This window comes from Chroicocephalus ridibundus, chromosome Z (assembly GCF_963924245.1).
Source record: "Chroicocephalus ridibundus chromosome Z, bChrRid1.1, whole genome shotgun sequence".
NCBI lineage: Eukaryota > Metazoa > Chordata > Aves > Charadriiformes > Laridae > Chroicocephalus > Chroicocephalus ridibundus.
In genome coordinates this window covers 24,436,291-24,457,878 of record NC_086316.1, presented here as the reverse complement: position 1 = coordinate 24,457,878, position 21,588 = coordinate 24,436,291, and the positions used below count along the sequence as shown (strand labels likewise).

The 21,588-nt window shown below is 35.9% G+C and overlaps 1 protein-coding gene across 1 annotated transcript in view; it reads left to right on the top strand.

Annotated features, from left to right (window-relative positions):
* The window catches only part of MAN2A1 (mannosidase alpha class 2A member 1), a 117,001-nt gene that overhangs the window by 24,259 nt on the left and 71,154 nt on the right, over window positions 1-21,588 (top strand). Inside the window, exons 4-8 of the mRNA XM_063320103.1 lie at window positions 5,806-5,977; window positions 7,641-7,768; window positions 9,265-9,438; window positions 11,807-11,993; window positions 17,897-18,074. Coding sequence (XP_063176173.1) covers window positions 5,806-5,977; window positions 7,641-7,768; window positions 9,265-9,438; window positions 11,807-11,993; window positions 17,897-18,074 — 839 coding nt within the window. The remainder of the gene's footprint in view (window positions 1-5,805; window positions 5,978-7,640; window positions 7,769-9,264; window positions 9,439-11,806; window positions 11,994-17,896; window positions 18,075-21,588) is intronic.

The following is a 21,588-nucleotide window of genomic DNA, read 5'->3' as shown; positions in this document are numbered from 1 at the left end:
TTTACTTACGCAGGAAACATGTTCGTGATGTGTCTGTCTATTCCTTAATTTTACATCTGAATGATGTCTCTTGGTGCACTTGGGAAGTTTAATGTGATTCTGTTTTGCCCTCTCCACCACTGCACTGGCCCTCTTCCAAATAGGGGTGTGGGCCATAATGAACTTGGCTTCACAGATGGATTTTTTCCCAGCATTCAGATATCTATTTTGGAGGGAGTCACTCATTAAATCTATAGTAAGGTACTTGTTCTTTCAGCTCTCTGAAAGAAGTCCTTTCTATGACTGCCCCTTCAATAATAAGGCTTGAAGAATTCTGTGAAGTTATGAGAGCTGTCTCGCGTCTTTCTGTTACAACTTTTTTCCTGCATAGGTTATTCCCAAGGACTAGTCTGAAGTTGTTGTTAATGATGTTGTCATTCACTTTTAATAGTTGACTTTCTCACTGGTGTCTAGTTTGGGTTCCTAAGGTCTTCCTTCTTGATACCTAAGTTCTTCATGCCTTTACTATACTATAAAATTGTATCAGTCCTTCCACCAGCAGCAACTAAAATCAAAACATTTGCATCTCCTCATGCATATAATCTAAGTATCTCGCAGCTGGTTCAGGCTCCTCAGTTGATATCAAGTAGAGTTAAACTGAGATATAATCCTGGTAAACGTAAACTGTTCATCACCAAAGGCGATCATGTGAGACTGGTTATTGTTTGCTTTTACAAAGAGTGATATAGAAATCTCCTGAGTTGGTACTGCTTTTGGTAAGGACATTTCTGTGGAATTGTCTGCAGTATGAAACTGCATATTAATAAGCACTTGAAAGAAGGAAAATTTATCTGTAACAGAGATCTGAAACCTCTTGTATAGCTAATGGTTACATTATTCCTTTCCCACAGAGGATTAAAAGGCATAGTGCAAAGGAAATGCCTTCTAGCGAAAAAGTTTAAGGCATAATGAACCTATAGCGTAACAATGTATGTGAAAAATATTTACTAAGAAATGGGATCAGTAAAGATATAACTGTATTAGCTGCAGAAGCTTTAAATTCTCATTACGTTTTATGTCTTCTTATCTGAGGCTACTTTAACTTTTCACATAACCAGTTATGCTAGCTAGCGAGAATCTGTAGCTAAAAGGCAAAGAAACTGCCTTGAAACAGAATCAGTAGTGAAGGGAGTGGTCTTAGGTTCCAAGTTCTGTTTTGGGGAATAATTTATGTGCTCCAAAACCCTTTATGTTGCTAAATTCTGCTAAATCTGAGTTAATTGCTTCTGTGTGATTCAACCAGGACCCACAAACTTGGGGTGTCTGTGCTTCTCCCTTCAGTAGCTAATACATTTACCTGTTATGGGGAAATCAGGTATGAGGATGGATACCCTTCACACTTTTGCTTAGTGGCAGGCATAACTGTCTTTTAATTGCTGACAGCTGATGAAAATTTGAGCACCTCAGTAGCATGCCTGATCTGGGGGGGATTCACCCAGTGCAGATTAATCTCAAGCCATGGAGAGATGTTCAATTTACAAATAGCTGTGTTGTGTGAGGTTATAGCTGTTGCAGATGGGTGACTTTTCTTTCTGGAGCAGATTAATGAGCGATCGTATAACATGCTGTGCTGGCAAAGCCCTTATGTTAGCTCTCATGTGCTTCAGCAGCAGTTTCATGTGACTGCCTGAGGTGGATTAGGCAGCTGAACTCCAGAGGGGAGAATCCTGGTCAGGGACAGAGATACTGTCAACCAGCACAACTGGACTTGAAAGATGATATTCAGATATCACCTGAGGGGTTGAAAGACACCTCTAGCATTTCTTGCTCTGTTGGCAGTGATGATTTTGGTAACGGCTTCTCAATAAATTATTTAAGAATTGAGACTTATGAGCTTTGTAATATATGTGTGTAGCAGATCAGATTATTTTATTGCTGAATGTGGTTGTTACAGACCTAGTACAAACAGTGCTTAAGTGGAATTAAAAGAGAGGAAAAATAGATTTTTCCCTTGCCCCTCTGCCTGCCCACCCCTAATTTCTACCTAATTAATAGTGTATGTGCACATATGTCAGGTCTAAATGCTACTTTTTAACACTTCATTAATTATCCATAACATCGGTAACTTTACTTTACTTGCACTCATGTTAATACATTTTTATTACTTAAGACAGTCTCTGGTTCTCAAGAGGAAATCTGTATGGCCCTGTGAAGCTAATTGCAGTGTTAAGATAAGAGAAAACTTAAGCATAGCAGTTTGAGGCTGTTGATATACCATGGAGATTCAGGTTTGTTTTCTGTTGACCAGATCTGGATATGGTTTTCAGGTATCTTTGTTTCTCTGACATGTTTGAAACACAGGTTATTTAGACTGTTGTCTGACCCACCAAAATGTAGGAACAGGTTAGTATAGAACTGAAGCAGAAAAGAAAAAATGCTAGTTGAATAACATCTGAAAACTTTACCTTTAAAAGTTTCAGACTGTAAATTGAAAGTTCAATGATTAATATGTTCGCGTTGTGTTTACATAGGAAGATAAAAAATAAAAATCTGTCACCACTGTCCAGAACTTGTTTTCCTTTTTGTAAACATGAACAGTATATAGAGTTTTCTAACAAAAAAAAACCCAAACAACTGTGATGGCTACGGACTCGGTGATCTCAAAGATCCCTTCCAACCATGAAGATTCTGTGATTCTGTGGCTATGAAAAGACTATAAAAATACACATTGAATGGTGTACACCTAATTTTTCTATTGTAGAGGATGATGAGACCTAGAAATAGAATGGGAAACCGGGCAGCTCATGAGTTTTTCTTGACATGCTGAATTACAGAAATCTAAATTTTATTGCTGGCTCACTTCTCAATGTTTCTGTGTTTGTGTATGAGGTGGTAGGGTACTTTTAGTAAGAGAACTTTTTCTTTTTCCTTTGTCAGGTGGTGGAGGCAGGGGGAAGAAAATTCAGGGAAGTTACATTGCAAATTGACAGGACTGTTACAGAGAACACACTTTTAATTTCTGATCAGTACAAATTTTCTTCCCATCTTAGTTATGAGGGCAGCAGACTTGATATATACAATACCTTGCACTGTGTAAGCCTAATACATAAGAAGTCTAATTATAGTTTTTGAAGTACCTTATGGTTCATGACAGATTTTGCTTTTGGTGAAATGTGCAATTATTTGAGTTTCTAGCTATGCTTATGAAATTAAATGTGATAAATATGAAATGATTCTTGTGGTCCATTGAGCAGAGATCTTTTACAAGTTAAAGTATGTCATTGGACAAATCAATATGGTCGTGCCTTTCTAATATCAGTGTCGCTGCTTCTACCTAAATGACTTTATTTCAGACCATATTTTTGGGGAACAAGGGGCTCATCTTCTATTTGTCTTCTTCTGAATCAGACTTAGTGCTTCAACACAGGGGTCTGGTGGGAGGTGTCCCTGCCCATGGCAGGGGGTTGGAACTAGATGATCTTTAAGGTCCCTTCCAACCCGAACCATTCTATGGTTCTATGATTATGATATATTTCTGTGTAGGAAAAACATAGGATGGGTTAAGTTCATCTTCCATTAGTTGTGTGCCAGCATGATACTGTCTCTTGCAGAAGAAATTCCTGGTAAAAAGCTATAAATTTGTAGTCAGCTACATCTGGATCTTCTTATGTAAATATCAGTTCAATATTTCTTTGATTTGTTGAAAAGTCAAAGAGCACTGAAAAAGATTAATTGGCTATGTGATCTCAATTCTTTGAGTGAAAACTTCCATTAAAAAAACCACTGAAATAGGCAGAGATCACAACAAATTTTGAGTAAAAAGAGCACAAAAAGAAAATAAATTCAGCTTATTCATTGCTTTTCTGTTTTCAGTCTCCATGAAATTATTGTGTAATAGTAATTTACTGACAACTTTTTTCTACTAAGCTGTTTCCATGCCTTTAAAGAAAATGTTTTAAGTTTTTAAATTTCAAGTCCTCATATTAACTGTCTTGACAAAATGTATTTTCCTCCTTAAGATAATTTAGACTCTCTTGTTCTATCTGTATAGAAACTTGCATCAGATGTGATGATTTTTCTTGATGCTAAACATCTGTTAAAAAAAAATAAAAAATACTGAGCTAGCACTCTTCCTCTTGAGTGTTACAGGTTTATTTCCTCATTTGCGAAATAAAAAAGGAAGGTTTTTGGAAATTCGTGGTGATTTTGTTTGTTTCTGACTACTTTATTAAAATCTGAGCTTTACAAAGCGAGAGTCCAGCCTGAAAGTATTGCAATAAAAGTAAGAGTGAGCCTGTGCCTACTGGTTATTCCTAATTACAAGAGTTTTTCTTTGAAATATAATGAACAATTCGATGTGAACTGGAAAAGAATGTGCGTATTGTCAAATTATGTTAGCTCTACATTTCTACCTAAGGTGAATATCACTTGTTTTTCATCCTTAAAATAAAGGATAATATATCCTCTCTGAATCCGTGTTTGGACCCTATTTGGAAATAAAGTGGTTTTCTTTTATAAGACTTAAAAATTATTTTTTTAATACTGAAATTTTCTGCATTTATATAACTGCCTTGGAACAATATAATCTCAGTCCAGAGCAGCCTCATCCTGTATCTTATAAGCAGACTGGCATTGTGCTAGAATGGCAGTGCCTCTGCAGAACAGAACTGGTAAATCAGAGTGGAATCACTACGATCATATTTTTCTGGAGCACAATCCTCACACTGTGTGGATGCATGCTATAGGATAGTTTCATAACATCACTTCCATTCTTCAGTTGTTACTGTGTTGTACATGATACTTAGGCTTCAAACTCAACTGCTGAATCCCTTTTGGAAGCACTTTAATGAAAATGCCCATATGTGACATGGTATGAAGAGTAGGAGTATGCCACTTGTGTATTTAGTAGCCAGGATTAACTGCTTCTTTTTTCTAGTTATAGTTACAGAAAGAATACACCCCTTCCAGGTTCTGGGAGGGAAGATACATGTACTTTCTCATGCAAGGTTTTAGGAAGAGGTTAAAAATTTTCACGGAAGGCTTTGTATTGTGAGGTCTGAATATATGGTTAAAGTTGAGTTTTCTTTTATTCCGCGTCTCACCAATATCTTTTTTTAATGAGGGTTGCAGCTATAACATATTTCTTTTCTCAGTCGTTGCTAACAAGCCCTTCATTCACAAATGATGCTGAACATGGGATGCAGGGCTTACTGCTGCTTGGTTTGCCCCCATGTGATTTCTTTACCCTCAAGGTCTGTGGGATAACTCTTAATTTTCTCCTCAAGCCGTAGGTGTAAGATGCTGCTAGTAAGGATTTTTGTTTGGTTGTTTTACATAAAGGAGGTTTGGGGTGCTTTGACTTGAAAGAAGAAATAAGACATTGAGGGAAGTATTAGAGGGTATTGTGCGTGTGTGTATTTGGAATAGTGTTGGGGCTGGGAAGATGATCTGTGAGTAGATGCTACAGTCCTGATGTGAGACACGAGGAAGTCTGGTGGAAGTTATCAAAGATCAATTTGCAGGTGTATACATCTTCCTTTTCAACTACTTAGGTTGTGCTTAAAAAAGAAAAATTCACAATTTTTTAAATCTGTGTATCCTGTTGATCCAAGTGGAAAGCCTTCCATATACTTACATGTTTAGGGAATAAAGCATCTAAACTTTGTAGAAAGAAACTCCTGGAGAGCTTAGCACTTTGAACTGTCCGCAGGGTGTAAAGTTCAGCTCTTTAAGAAAATGCTTCACTTCTTGTAGGCATTGGGAAGAAGGCAGATCTCTAAGACTGTTGAAAGCAACTTGAATTTCATATATTCTTTTTTTTTTTAGGTTGGCTGAAGACTTTTGATGATTACTTCAGAGATCAGACGCAGCATATCTTAAGTAATATGGTTATAAAACTGCAAGAAGACAATCGAAGGAAATTTATGTGGTCTGAGATTTCTTACTTTTCAAAATGGTGGGATGGAATAGATAGCCAAAAAAAGGATGCTGTTAAAAGGTTTGAACACTGAACTATTTCTTATTTTCTATGTGGAATGTTCTGGGACTCTGTGTATTTGACTACATGGTAAACTTGAGATTTCACTTTCTGCAATGCAGAATTGCTAGAATAATTGACTACTCAAGTTCTAATATTTTTGGCCTTGGTTCTTTTTTTTGCCAGTTACAAAATAAAAATGCGTTTAGATTTTGAAGACAAATTACTGAGTTACTGAAAAAATTGACTAAAAGTTTCCATGTACAACCATAAAGATGTCATTATAATTGTAATAGAGTTGTGATTATAAACTTTATTTGAAGTCACATTGAAGTATTGGCAATGGAATAAAAATAATTTTTCATATTAGCTCTTTATATGTGGTAATTTTTTCTTCAGTTTTAACACAATTATGAAATGAGAATTTTTTGGTGTTAAATGTGAGTATTTTTTTATAAACATGCAGCTGCTTTAATGGTAAAGTAGTACATACTCCACACCCTTGCTCTTCTCAGTTCTTTTTAAAATTAAAGTTCAAAATGTGAGACAAAAGTAAAAGTTTTGCATAGACATTGAGACAAGAAAGCATGCTGCTTGTATAAACTTGAAGAAAGGATATAGTTTGAAGTTTTCCAAAAGGGGCTGGTTTTAAGACAGGATCCAACACTTCTTAGCTCATCTCTGTGATGCCCTCATTCTCATGCCCCTCTTCAAGATGCAGAAGTTGCAGTGTACATTATGCTATGAGAGCCTCACAGCTGCAAAGGTTAGGTAGAGCTGGAAATCTTGGGTATGACAGAAAACTGTCTATTTAAAAATTTATGTACAATGCATGAGTATTATAGCACAGCTGTTGTTTTCTGAGATTAAAAAGATCCCTTGGCACACAATAAACAGTAAATGATAGTCGCTAAGAAACTCTGTCCTTTCTTCAGGGGAATCAGGTATTGGTTAAACTGCTGTAAGACTTACAGAAGCTGCACTGGCGATTATTTTTGCTGTATGTTTTTCATTACTCTTACAGGTATTATCTATAATGTGACTTAAGTTTACTGTATTCCTTTCTTGAATTCATTAAACGTTTATATGCCAGTGTACAGTATAAGTGTTGAAATTACATTATTTTACTGTAGGGACTACCTGGTACTGTAAGCATGGTCATTGTTTTCATTGATGTCATCGTCCTGTGATCTGTTTCAAGAAGGCATTTTAATGAGGGAGATGGTTTGAAGCCTTTATAGATACAATAAACTTTGAAGCTCTATCAGCTCTCTAAAACAATAAAAGGAAGAGCAGATCAAAGATGGGGACATATTAGTAATGCTTGAAATGTGCTTGGAAAGGTCTCGCTCAATTGACCTTTGGTACTGTGGCACATACACTTTTGTTTTGATAAACTAGGCAGGAAATAGCCTCTTCCTGATTTAAAAAAAAATCAAGTATTATGGCATATGCAGTAGAGCTGGTAGTTTTAATTGCACAGAGGCATTAAAAGATTCACTGTTCCATCTATTCATTCTTTCCCAGTTTGGTTAAAGAAATGTAGTCCAGTGATGGAAGTAGCACAAACGATTTAGATTTTGGTATTGTGTCCCTGGTAAATAGCTATTGGGTATTCAGAAATTGATTTTTAAGAGTGTGTTTCCGTGTGCAAGATTCTGAACACAATTTACGTATTTTTCAGGTTGATAAAAGATGGACAATTTGAAATAGTAACAGGAGGATGGGTCATGCCTGATGAAGCCTCTCCTCATTATTTTGCTTTAATTGACCAACTGATAGAAGGACATCAATGGCTAGAAAAGAACCTCGGTATGTATCTTGATCCAAAATTTAACTGTGTTAATAGAAGAAGTAAATTTGAAAACGCTTTTTGTATTTATGAGGTGCTTAGAAGACTCTCTACTCTGCTTTCCTGAAACATTAAATCAGACCACTTACTGTAAGCTAGAGGATTGAATCTAATATTTGCAATTACTGTTTGCAGATAGAAGTTCCTGGATGAAGTGCATTTAAACAATTTTATGTCATAACATTTTGTCTTGATCAATGAAAGACGTGTGTAGTATATTAGTATAATAAAATTTAACACTAGATCATTCTGAACTGTAGATCATGTCTCTGGTGTCACAAACAGTTTCTGTTTGCTGTTTCTGTCTTTTGAAAATCATGACAAAGGCCTTAAAATGACCTAAAAATTAATATTCCTTTCATGTGTTTGAATCTGTTCTGCAGGCTGTGTATTCATTAGGCTCTCTTATGTAAGGCTTTCAAAAAAGTAAATGTGAAATTTAGTAGTGGTTGTTGTACCAGTAGTAGTTATAAAACCTAAACCCATTGTAATGTTCATATTTTAAAAAAAAAAAAAGCTAAGCTGACTCATTCACTTTTGAAACTTGAGGAATTACTGGCTGCAGTAACATTGGCTGAACTGTTTTGGTGGCTTTGGGAGGGTTTTTTTTGTTTAGTTCTATAAATAGAGGTAATGTTCTGTAAGTAGAGAACCCTTTTTCTACAGAAAAAAATTGTATAGTGATTTTAATAATAAGTTCACATGTCTTCATCCAATTAACTGAAATTATTTTGAAAAGCTGTTTCACTGTTTTTCTTAAATGGAAAATTGAAATTTCCATAAATGCAGCTTGCCATAATTAAGGGGCGGGGAGGAAGGCCTGATAAAAGAATAATGCATTCCCTACTGTTTTTTTTGATACGACAGTAAAGGAACCATGTTGAAGAATCAGTAAAACAAGAGTTAGATATAGCTTCTTTATTTGCTAGTATGAAGTTCAGTGAAAGGACAGTATTAATCAACGTGATTCTAATGATTGCCAACCAAATAAATCAAAAGAAAAGAAAAGTTAGTTCTAAAGCCAACGAAGGTTAACATTATTTAAATTACAGTGAAAATGCAACAAGCCGCAACATCAGTCCATCTCCATCCGTTCATTTTCTGTAACATCTGTAAACTACTTGAAGTGAAAAAGGAGGTGCATTCATTATCATTCCATGTAAAGATGTTTGAGGCACAATTGAAATACTGTAACAATGTAGAGTACTAATCTCAGGGTTTTTATGTAGTTAGACAGAATGCTTTGCCTCTAAGACATTTGATTTTTTTTGTTAATTGTTTATCTGTTTTAATCCTAGCTTGTTAATTCCAGGGTGTGTTCTGCAGGAGGCTTAATACTCACCTGTATATTTTAATTTATCTTCTTTAGTGCTCTGATTTGAATTATATTGATATAGCTTTCTTTGAGTATAAAGTAAAACTTTCTTTCCTTTTTACTTTTTTCATTTGTCAACAGGAGTAAAACCAAAGTCTGGTTGGGCAATTGATCCTTTTGGGCATTCACCAACAATGGCCTACCTTCTAAAACGCACAGGATTTTCCAATATGCTTATACAGAGAGTTCATTACTCAGTTAAAAAACATTTTGCAATGCAGAAGACACTAGAATTTTTTTGGAGACAGAACTGGGGTATGTGTTTTTCCTTTATGTCAATTTATTTTGTTAATTTACACAGGTAAAATGTGGAGAGAACTTGAATAAATACTATGGAAATCTTTACAGAATAGTTTACTTAGAGAAGTCAACCTAGACTTGAAAATCTTTGACTTGTAGTTCTGTTTTAAAAAAAAAAAAAGTCTTCTAGGTTAAGTTCCAGCAATACATATATATATTTTTTTTTAAATAACAGACAGGGAATGTGAGTACCTGTGTGTTGGGAAAAGAGTTAAAAAAACCCAACTGTATTATTGCCATTGTTCCTCCAATCTTTCTGTTTCTTCACTTTCTTTTGTGCTTTTACTTTCTCTTATTTCGCTACTCCCACATTCCTTACAAATATATATAAAAAAAGTAAATGGAGTGAAATATTCTTTTTCCTTTTCTCACTTCTTTGTTTTCTTCCTCTTACTCTACTATGTGGAAATAATGTGGAGGAGAAGGAACATTTCTTTTGGAGAGGAAAAAAAAAAAAAGGCCAAAAGTGAACATTTGAAGATGAAGAGATCCGTCTTGTTTATGTTCTTACTACGGAAAAAACTTTCAAGCAACCAGTTTTCCTCAGCTGGTGTAACAAATTAGCATAATTAGTTACAGTAGCTTTCTGTGGAGTTGAAATTTGTAAGTTATCTTTGGTCAGAAAAATAGATTAAAAATGTCACCATTTTAATTTGCAATTGAAGTCTCATCTAAAACCTTATTCTTAGAATAAATGTGACTGCTTTTTTGTTATTCTTTATACAATATAGAGTATGAAAGTTTTCTTAGGTAATGTAGTGATTATGCCTTAGGAAACTGATGTGTTTGTAAATGAATGTACTTTTCTATATGAATACTTTCTTTTTCTTTGTACTGCACTGGCATTCCAGTAAACTGTATGATGAATGTACGTAGGTTTTGGTCTTTCTGGTTTTTAAACTAAGCTAATATGTCACTGCTGTATCGATACAGGGTGAAACAAATGTGTTTAGTACTTACTATTGAAAGATGATGGTGATTTTGAAGCTTTTTTAGTTCTTCTGTGTTTTTAATCAGAAGTTGTAGGGAGGAGGTTATTCAGAGAAAGCAATCTGCTGCACAAGTAAGCTTCATTTGAGGAAAGCATGCCACTGTGAAAGAATTTGTCAGATACTGACACTTCAGAGATTTTTCTTTGAACGTTGGTGTATGCCACTCAGTCTACAGAATACTTAGTTGACAGGACTTTTTCCAAAATACTTGCATATGTAAATCACGTGTATGGTCTAGTGTTCAGGCTTCAGAAGACATCTTTTCAAACCAGATCACAAATCAAAGATCACTGCACAGTTATCTGGCATAATATGTAGACATGCTATCTGACATAAAGAGAACACCTGTAGCTGAAAAATAAAATATATTTACCTTTTTAGTAATAAGTAAGTAGTAGTAAAATAGGAGTTTTTAAACAAAAGATCTGGATTAGAACTGTGAAGACTTATGCTATTAAAGGTTTTGTGTATTGTTGACATACTTAGGAGCCAGGTTCTGTGGCACATCTACAGCATTCATCCCTTTTTTTGGGCATAAAATTGCTGTAAGTTGTTAGTGCTGGAAATAGGTAAGCAGCATTTAGTTGTTTTACCAGATGAGTAAACTTAAGGTTATCTTAAATTTTATGAGAAATTCAGGTTTTCTTTAAAGTTAAATTTTGAAAGACTTTCTACTGAGACTTGACAAAATGTGGGTAGATATCTGCTCCTGGTGGGTCAAACTTAAGGGAATGGAATGACTAGATGGAAAAGTTGGGATTGCAACGATGGTCTCAGAAGTGCAGAGGATTCCATGCAGTTCTATGTACAAGTGCACATAATCTATCTACAAGTGCATAGAATCATACTGTTAATGTATTGAAGTTATGTGTTCAAGAAATAAGGATATCGCTAAAGTCAACCAATTAATATGTTGTGCTAATGAAGTGATGACAACAGGATAGTTGGGTTTGGTTTTTTTTGTTGCTGTTTTGTTGTTGTTGTTTGGTTTTGATTCACTCGAAGTATAAAAGATGTATGTTCACCTCTAAAATTCTGGTAATAGTGAGACCTACCTGGGTAAAAAAATCCCTAACATTCTGTTCCTGTCTTTGTCCACCAGCTGGTGCTTGATTGGAGCATGCCAATCTTGTTTGTGTCTCTGTTTTTTAGCCTTTTTATGTGTAAGGTACATGCAAAGGGAGACTCCAGGTATGGCTATTCAAAGCAAGGAATTGTCTTGATCTGATGTTTTTAATACAAGTCTTGGAATAAGAGCATGGAACTGATATAGTTTTTGGCAAATCTGAGAGGGTTTATTTTAAAGATGTGCTCTATGTATTTAATTCCAGATTTGGGATCCAGTACAGATATCCTTTGTCATATGATGCCTTTCTATAGCTATGATGTTCCTCATACTTGTGGTCCAGATCCGAAAATCTGCTGCCAGTTTGATTTCAAACGTCTTCCTGGAGGACGAGTAAGCTGTCCGTGGAGAGTTCCACCAGAAGCCATTCATGCTGGAAATGTTCAGCACAGGTACAGTTTTTACATATTCTTCAAGGGACTAAGTTTAAAACAAAAATATTCATGCTGGTCAAAGATGGTATCTAACATAGTTTGTTGAATTTATATGCTTCTAAAAAGAAACTTTTAATAGGAAAACGAGATACCTGTTGCTTAGCCTAGTGTTTGTTCATAAGTTCAGAATGTAATTGACAGTGAAATTTGAAGATAGGTTATGATTAAGAAGGATGCATTAATTTTTTTTTCTTTTCCTTTCATAATGCATGAGTCTAACTATTACTATCTCTGAATGCTAGACAGAACATAGTCAACTGATTATAGTTATGTTACTGTAGTTTTTGCAAATTTTATGAATAGACAGTGATTTGTCTTCTGTCAGAGGAAGACTTCAGGGACAACATGGTATAGTATGCTGTAACTGCAAACAATGAGGTATTTTTCATGGTATATCTTTGCAGAACTTGGTAATCTGTGACCTAGGTTTCCTGAAGTGGGCACTTTCAAGTGAATCTGTCCTATGTCTTACATGTCCTGGCAGGGAGAGTAATCATGTTAACCTCAATTTTATTTTTCAAATAGAAACACTGAATTGTTTTGCCATGGGTAAGAATCAAGTCTACAGTTTTACAAAACTACTTTTCAGTTTGTGGAGGAGGGGGAAAAAAAAGGGGTGGGGGAAACAAACCCCAAAACAGAAAGGGGAAAAAAGAAAGGCAAGACAGAACTGCTGAAAGTTTTTTCCAGAAAAAGATTATATTCTATGGCCCTGTTACTATCTTCAGGCCTTCAAACCATCCCAAGCTCAAGAGTTAGAAATTCAGGTAGGTGTTTACAATTGTTGCAAATTGCTGAGTATAACAAATGTATTAAGGATAGCAGGGTGACTTTTTGGTTCTAGTCTTGATGCTGAAGTTCTGAAGTGATGATCTGATGATGATGCGTTGGTTGTCTGCATGTCAAGTCTGCATGTCCTTTTTGAGTGTGGATTTTAGCAAGCATCTTGAAAACTGCACTTTGTCAGTAGAATTCAATTATGAAATTTTATTGAAGATAAAACCAAAATAAAACAGAATACATCACAACTGTCATATTGTAAGGTAGAAATTGGAATGATGATAGGGGAAAGTAATTTTCTTTAAAAATAGGAAAATGAAAGCTGAAGGTGACAGGAGAACAAGTAGACCTAATAGAAGAATCCTTATGACACACCCAGTGCTTATGAAATGTGAAGGAAAGCTCATGTGTCTTTTAATCTAAGTTGTAAGAAGAAAAACATTGAATATGTGTCCCAATTAGCTGAGACAAATATTTGTAGAAGAGTAACAGCTTGTTTAATGAATACCTGGAACATACAGGCTATAAATATAATGTAGAGTGAGCCTACTTGGAATGCTTTTTAAGGTTTTTGTTTTTCAATTAAATCTTAATTTATCCCTGCACTTCCAAGATGCAACCTTTGCATAATCTAAATTAGGCCTTGTAAAAGAAATGCTTCTTTCACCATGTCATATGAAATCAAAGAATAAAAGAAATGGGGCAGGTATGTAGTTAACGTACAATCGAGTTGAAGAGATCATCATCTCAGTATAGTCTCTGAAACTTAATTTTTTTGTGGCAGCTTTTGGTAGACAAAATCAGTTTCGGTCTCTAACAGGGAGTTTAAAGAGCAGTATTATAATAGCTAAGATAATACCTAAAGGAAAAGTAAAAACTCAAACATGGTCTTTGAGTGGTGAGCCTGGATTATTTACATTTTGAACACTGGAAGGAACACAGGAACCATACTTTGAGAGTGTAGTTTCAAATAAATCCACTAAAACATAGGAAGCAGTGTTTTGCTGGAGAAAGCTAAAGACGCTACTCATATGTCACATAAAATAAAAAGTTGGAATACTGTAGGCAATCAAAAACTTCTCTGATGTGACCTCAGTAACAACACAAGTTTTACAGCTGTTATGATGAGGAGATGTATGAGATGCAGAAGTAATTGTAAAAATCTGTCTTTACATAATAAGCTTTCCAAGGTTAAAAGTTTGTAGCACACTAATGTGTCTCTCATCTCTGATTGCTTTGTTTTTTAAGACTGGAAAAATACAGGAGATCTACAGTACATGGATCTGAAAAATGTATTTGATACACATGATTAATTTAGAGGCAAGGTTTAGATCACTGACCTTTCTTCAATACTAAATGTGCAACAAAATTAATAAAACACAGATCTTGAATACTCAGATGGGACTCTTGCTTTTGATTTTGATAATATTATGGCCGTATATACCTACTGAAGAGATATTGAATTGAAAACTTAAAACTATTAGCTGTTGGTTTTATCATTGTCTTGCTACTTTAGTTATGATTTGGTAGGAAGGAATGAAACAACAGCCTAATTGAAAGCCTGTGCTTGTTCGATTGCACTTCATCACACCTTAGTTTATAAAGATTGCTGCTGCACTTGCCTTGTTTTGCAACTGCATCCTTATCCATATGTTTGAATAAACCATAGAATAATTGGGGTTGGAAGGGACTTTCAAAAGTCATCTAGTCCAGCCTCCCCTGCAATGAGCAGGGACATCTCCAACTAGATCAGGTTGCTCAGAGCCCCATCCAGGCTGACCTTGAATATTCACAGGGATGAGGCATCTACCATCTCTCTGGGTAACCTGTTTCAGTGTTTCACCATCCTCATCATAAAAAAATTTCTTCCTTATATCTAATCTAAATCTACCCTCTTTCTGTTTGAAGCTGTTACCCCATGTCCTATCATTACACTCCCTGATAGAGTCCCTCCCCATTCTTTCTGTAGGCCCTCTTTAGGTACTGGAAGGCTGCTATAAGGTCTCCCCGGAGCCTTCTCTTCTCCAGGCTGAACAACCCCAACTCTCAGCCTGTCCTTATAGCAAGAAAAAACAGCTGTTGCTGTTTTTTTCCTTGAATGGAATGAGCTGTTTTGTTAAAGGAAGCATAGCTTGTTTTGGTGTATGTCTCTCTCCTGTGCATGGAAAATAGGACAGAATCTGTACTCCAAGTTACATGATTCAGAGAAGGAGTAGAAAATGAACTTTCCCCTTCACCTTCTGCTGTTCGAGAGCCCAATTTTATGCTTCAGCTTTTTTCGCTTTATGGTTGGTGACATTGCACAACATGCAACTGGTGTTCAGAATTATATTGCTCATGTGGCTTTGATCGTTAATGTTTGTGACTGCCAACCTCAAGAATCTGAGATCACCCCCTTAGGAAGTACTTGTCCTATCTGCATAGCCATGTCCTCCATAAAATTACTTGAACAGAAAATTGCCAATCCACTAAATGGTTTTGTTTTCTAATTGAGATAGTTGAGCAGAGTGAGTCCCTAATGCTTCATGTGCAGTATGGGCTGATGTAGTAGGGACTGTGAAGCCATGACCACTGTCAAACCTGTCTACATAGGACTTGCTATAGCTGCTGCAAAATTTCTTGTGGTTCCCACAGATTCTGGGTGGCTACTGCTCCTCCTTCTTTGACACAGGAAGGGGCAAAACCAGACATGTTACTTGTTTTGATATGTTTTAGACAAATATTTGGGGTTTTTGTGTTAAAAGAACACACCTGTCATATGAAGGGATTTTCTTCATTTCTGAAAGGTCTTAGTCTTTCAATGATAATCTGAAAGCTTCCAAAAGAAAGGTGAAAAACATTCTTGACAATGTTACTGACAATGTTGATATACTTCAGTGTTGTCAACTAAGAGTGCAGTTAGGGTTGCTCTGAATAGTGAAAACTACATAATGCATTGTGTACAATTCCAAGAACTCTTAATTGTATAAAAATGAAAATTTGAGGGTTTTTTTTTAAAGCCATTACAATGGAGTTGCTGCTGATATGCTATATTCGTAATTACAGTGCTGTAAAAAGTTTATCATGACCAATCTCTTTGGTTTTCAAATTTTCATTCAGGTAGGCAGGATAAACATATATCAAAATAGATATAATAATGTCTTGCTGGGGAACCAGAAGGGGAAGTCTATTTTTTTTTTTTTTCCTTCAGAAGTGTTTTTCGTCTTCAGCAGATTCTGTCAGGGGCTTTCTGCTGATTATTTCTCACTCCTGTATGAAATAGTGATTTAGGAAGTTATTTGAGAGAAATGTAAGAGGATATACCTGACTTAGGATATCTGATTTTTCTTTAGCGTTATTGTAATTGAAACTAGTTTGCAATGGAGGAAGATCCTGCTGCCCCCTTAAAAACACCTAATAATCCTACAGTTTGAAGTACTTTGAAGAAAGGGAGAACAGCAGCACTGATGAATTTTGCAGGAGATTTGGGAAGAAACTAGAGGAATAATTTGAAGATAGATGTCAAAGTCAAATATTGTGTTAACTGTAAACCTGTATTTTTCTGGACGGTCTAAAATAAAGTATATTTCCAGCCGTAGTCTGCATGTAGAAAAGTTGAGTTAGGCTGGCTTCTTAGAAGGCAGAATTACAAAGTCTTGTGCTGTGCCAGTTGTTCTGTTAGTTGTGGGGAGAGGAAGTTTTTATGTGTAAATCGTCAGCCTGTTGAAAGTCATGGAAAATACCGAGTCAAGCAGTCAAGCAAATACTTGGTAATCTGAACAGTAAATCAAACTAGAGAGAGAGAGGGAAGCCACTAGCTGGGTCTATTGTAGTCTCAGCAGAACTATGTAGATCCTTAACTAAAGATGTTGTTGTGCCCCCTTTCTCCCTCCAGAATACAGTCAGACCACATGTTTGCTAAATACTTCTATAATCTGATAAATAAACCTTGACATGCTGGTCAAAGAAATATGGGTTTCAAATATATTGGACTAGATTCAATTCTCACATAAAAGTTTATGTAACAAATCTTCAAGAGTATGAGTTGAAAGTAGATTTTGCTAGACCATCTATTCAACAGACTTGTAGAAACAAAAAGCTCACTGGAATCTGGATTTTGCTGCTATTTTCTCTTTAAAATGTTGTAATTTGTACTCCTGTTTTCTTAAATATGTTACTACAGTTTATACTTCCTACTAAAAATATTTTCATAACTTTGATTATAGAGGATCAGCATCTGAAAATGTTGATAGTGATTGTGGTTGGGAGGGGGAGGGAGGGGGAAATGGAACTTTTCAGTAACCAAGACGTCAGACTTGTAACTTCTAATACATTGCTGCTTAATGACAGAACCGATATTTTACCTGTCAGAGAGTTAGTAAGTGCCAAAGGATAATTTTACTGCCTTTTTTTCTGTGTGTACATGTGTGGGTTTTGTTTGTATGGGGTTTTTGGGGTATTTTTGTGTTTTGTTTTTTTTTTAAGGCCAAAAGCAGAAAAGCAGAGTGTTTAATTTTTTAGAATGTGCTTAAAGCTTAAGAGGGCTGTCTCTGAGAGGGAGAACAATGATTGTTATTAGTGAACTTTCTCCAGAATATTCTTTTTTTTTTGGCAAGGCTGGAGTTCCTCAAAGATTAATTTATGGGCAGCTTTTCTGTCAAGGACATGAAGATATGAAGCAAAGTATCCAAGGGAATTACCAGAGGGGATGAGAAGGGCTTGCTTATTGTTGTAAATAAGGGTTGGAGAGGATTAGGATTGTTATCTAAATATAAAGCAGGTAAACATAATTTAAACTGAAGGTTAGTTTTGGCACAGGAACAAATTGATGCAGACTGACCTACTGTTTGAGATGGAACTTGATAAGCTTATTGAAGGATTTAATTAGCATAGCGTTTGCAACAATAGTAGGTTGAATGTGGTGTCTCAGTGGGGGGAATTGCATCCAGCTTTTTGTTACAAAATGAGATAGCAGAGTTTTATATCTCTTGTGTAGGGTCACCCTAATGCACAACTTGATATCTAAGAATTGTTTTGTCAAAATCTGACCTTTATTATTCTGTTTTCTAAATTGTCTTCTTTTTTTCCCCCCCCGCCTCAAGGGCTTGGATGATTTTAGATCAATACAGGAAGAAGTCAAAGCTTTTCCGTACTAAAGTTCTGTTGGCTCCACTAGGGGATGATTTCCGCTATGCTGAGAGCTCAGAATGGGATCAACAGTACCAGAATTATCAGAAGCTGTTTGATTATATGAATTCTCATCCTGAGTGGCATGTTAAGGTAAATACAACACTTTTTGTGATTTCTGGAGGAAACAATATTTCTTAGTATTTTAAGATTCTTCATGGAAATAAGTTGTGGTTGTTTTTTTGCTGGTGTTTGGGTTTTTTTGGTTTGTGTGGTTTTTTTTTTTGTTTTTTTTTTTTTTAAACTGTGGAGCTTCTTATCTTATTTAACAGCACATTGGTTTGTCTTGGCAGATAACTTTTTTTTTTTACCTTTACTGCCTTCTCTCCCTCCAAAACAAAAACTTTTCTGTTAGTAATATCCGCTTGAAAACTGTAAATAGTATCCAAGCTAGATTATTTTAGAGAGGAGCTATTAAGTTTGATTGTTTTCTTAGTACTCATGTTTCCACAGGCATCAGACATAGTTATTTGAGGCTTGCAGGCTTTGTTATTTAAAACTATTGTATTTTCTCTTTTTAGAATTTCAATCAAATTTTGTTCCTTTGCTTGTGTCCCCTTGGTTTTATCTCCCAAACCAAAAAAATATTCCAAAGAGGTGCCATTGCTAGCACATGTTCTTGAATACAATAAAATCAAGGAGAGTGACCTGGCTACAAAATATATGTGAATATACTACCACAATTATGGGATGAGATATCACTTTAAATAATTAATTATGTTTCACTTTAATTCATTAATTATGTTTGAGTGTTATAATACACATTCATACATTCTAATGTGTAATCTGAGTACTTTAGAGACTTCTTGTACTATAGATGTTTTCTGTACTGAGACACCTTTTCATCATCTTTCAGCATGGGAATAAGAAAATAGGGGACCACAACCTTATTTTTTCTTGAGTATCACATGAGAGAGAGCTATTGTGGGTGACATGATGTGTGGGAATGCCTGTTATGTCTCAGTAGAGGGGGATGGGGCTGAAGAGTATTTTTAAAATCTTTTAAATCTCAAGTCTATGTTTTAAACCTAAAGCTTGCTGCTCTCACCAGTTTTACTCCCCTCAAAACTGGATATAGTGTGCAGGTAGTTACTTTTTGCATACTAACAGCAGCATAGCTTCTGTAGTCTCCATTCCTGCTAACCTGCGCTGAATGATCTCTTCTCTGGGGCAAAAACTTGCAGGCTTTAGCTCTGACGTCATTCTTCAAGGACCAATCCTGTCCTGAGTTATCTGAAAGATCCTTATCTAAAAGGTTCTGCTCAGCCACTCCAGAAGTCTACTTCATTAGCCCTGGCTTGCCTGCCAAGATTAATGCCTTAGTAATCACAACATGCCTTGTGGCCCTCATAGACTATCCAACCCTTTTTCTGGTTCTTAATACCCAGACAAAAAGATATGCAATACTCTGATTCAGCCACTTCATACGTAGGGTACTTTGCTTAGCCAGTGCACTGTTGGCACTCGAGCGCATCTCTTTTCATTTAATTTATTTAGTTGAGTTTTTTTTTCCTTCTCTCTCTGTATTTTGGGATTAGGTTTTCGTGGTTGTTTAATGTTTGCTTTTGTTTGTTCGTTCATTCCTTTTATAAACTGATGTCATTTATCCTTGGAAATACAAGCTTGGGTGGAGAACTTTCACACTGTACTAGTTTCCTCACTGGACTGTAACTCCACAGGCAAGTAAGGGGTCACACTCAGCTTCCTATGAACCTAGATTATGTAAAGGAAGAGTTCACATTTCTTAAGTTCTGAGATGCCTAGGATATTCTACTTACACAAGGGACTGCCTACTCTGCCTTTATGATTTTATGAGAGATTTACCCTTTCAGACAAATTTAGAGATGTTTATCTAGTGGATATGCCTGTTAGCTTTGAGATTCTCATGCCAGCCACTCTTCTGTGGTCCTAAAAGGATGTGGTAGATTACTTGAAAAGATACCTATTTTGCTCTCAGAGAGTTTAATCTCCCTTTTGGAGATGTCCTTTACATCTGTTATGCATAAATTAAGCTGAGATTTATGTGCCAGTAGAAGAGTCTACCAGATTATTTCACTGTTTCCACTCACCTGACATGAGAGTGAGTTTTCTTCAACTTTGTCGGTTCCTCTGGTGAGGTTTTGTTCCTCTGATGAGGTTTTGTTCCTCTGATGTAGCCCAGCATGCAGAAGGGAGGCCACCTATACCTGATTTCTTTTGTTCCATTGATTTTTATTTTTACTTTTTCTGAATTCCGTCTTGAAGTTGTTTATGATAGTGAGGGGAAATGCCAGGTGTCCTAGAAGTGCCTGATAAGGCAAGGATCACTAATACTGGGATTTCTGTGGCAGCGTGTCTCTTTTTCTGCTTTACTTCCATTCAAAGTAGCAAGTTATCAAATTGTATCCACCTAACAAATACTTGGATCTTCTGAATGATTTTGAAGAGTGAATACTGTTGGGATTTTGTTGGGGTTTTTTTTAACATTGAAATAGTGTATCTTCGTTGTCACAGTAACAGTCCTTATATTCCAAGTCACTTTAAAAAGAATTTTTACTAGAAACTTGTTTTCTGGTGTTGTAAATTGTAGCATGCTACTTCATATGCTTGTTATTAAAATTAAAAATTCAGAATAAAATAAAAATACACCCCCCTGCCCAAAAAAAAAAACCCACCCAAAAGTGACTTAATTTAAACTTGAAGATTTATCACTATAATTTATTATGAGGATACTTGTGGTAATGTGATCTTCTGTGCTGTTTGCACTTCCGTTAATTGTTTTTCCACTCTCATTCAAAATCTAGTTTGCCATCTCTGCCTTCTTTAACAACATCTCTCAAAGCTGGCAGCATTGACGTTGGTCCCTGTCCCTCTTTTATTTTCTTCCCTTTTTTGTACCCCATCTTTTGACCTACCCTGTGAAGGGCTGTTACTGCCTTATTTGACTGAGCATTTTTAAAAATGACCAGAAGGTAATGAATTTTTGGTACTCCCCTGTGTTACATCTCTAAATGCAATTTCTTTGTATATAGTTTTCAAAAAAACCCCTGAGCTTCTGAAAGCAAATGCTAATTTTTTGATCAACAGTCATTTTGGATTAGGCAAATGTCGGAGATCTGGAGCACAACAGAGTTAGTTTTGAAAACATGGGATTAAGACAATTATGTTCTTGTCATATTACATTAAGTTCCTTGTTTGGTCCAGACATCTACTTACATAATATTGCGTCTTTCGTATTTCATGAATCATAGAATAATCTGAGTTGGAAAGGACCTTTAAAGGTCACCTAGTCCAATTCCCCTGCAATAAGCAGGGACATCTAGATCAGGTTGCTCAGACCCCCGTCCAGGCTGACCTTCAATATTCCCAGGGATGGGGCATCTACCACCTCTCTGGGCAACCTGTTCCAGTGTTTTACCACCCTCATCATAAAAAATTTCTTCCTTATATCTAATCTGAACCTGCCCTCTTTCAGTTTAAAGCCATTATCCCTTGTCCTATTGCAATAGGCCCTGCTAAAAAGTTTGTCCCAATCTTTCCTCTAGGCCTTGCTTGAAGTACTGAAAGGCCGCAATAAGGTCTCCCCGGAGCTGCGTCTTCTTCAGGCTGAACAACCCTAACTCTCTCA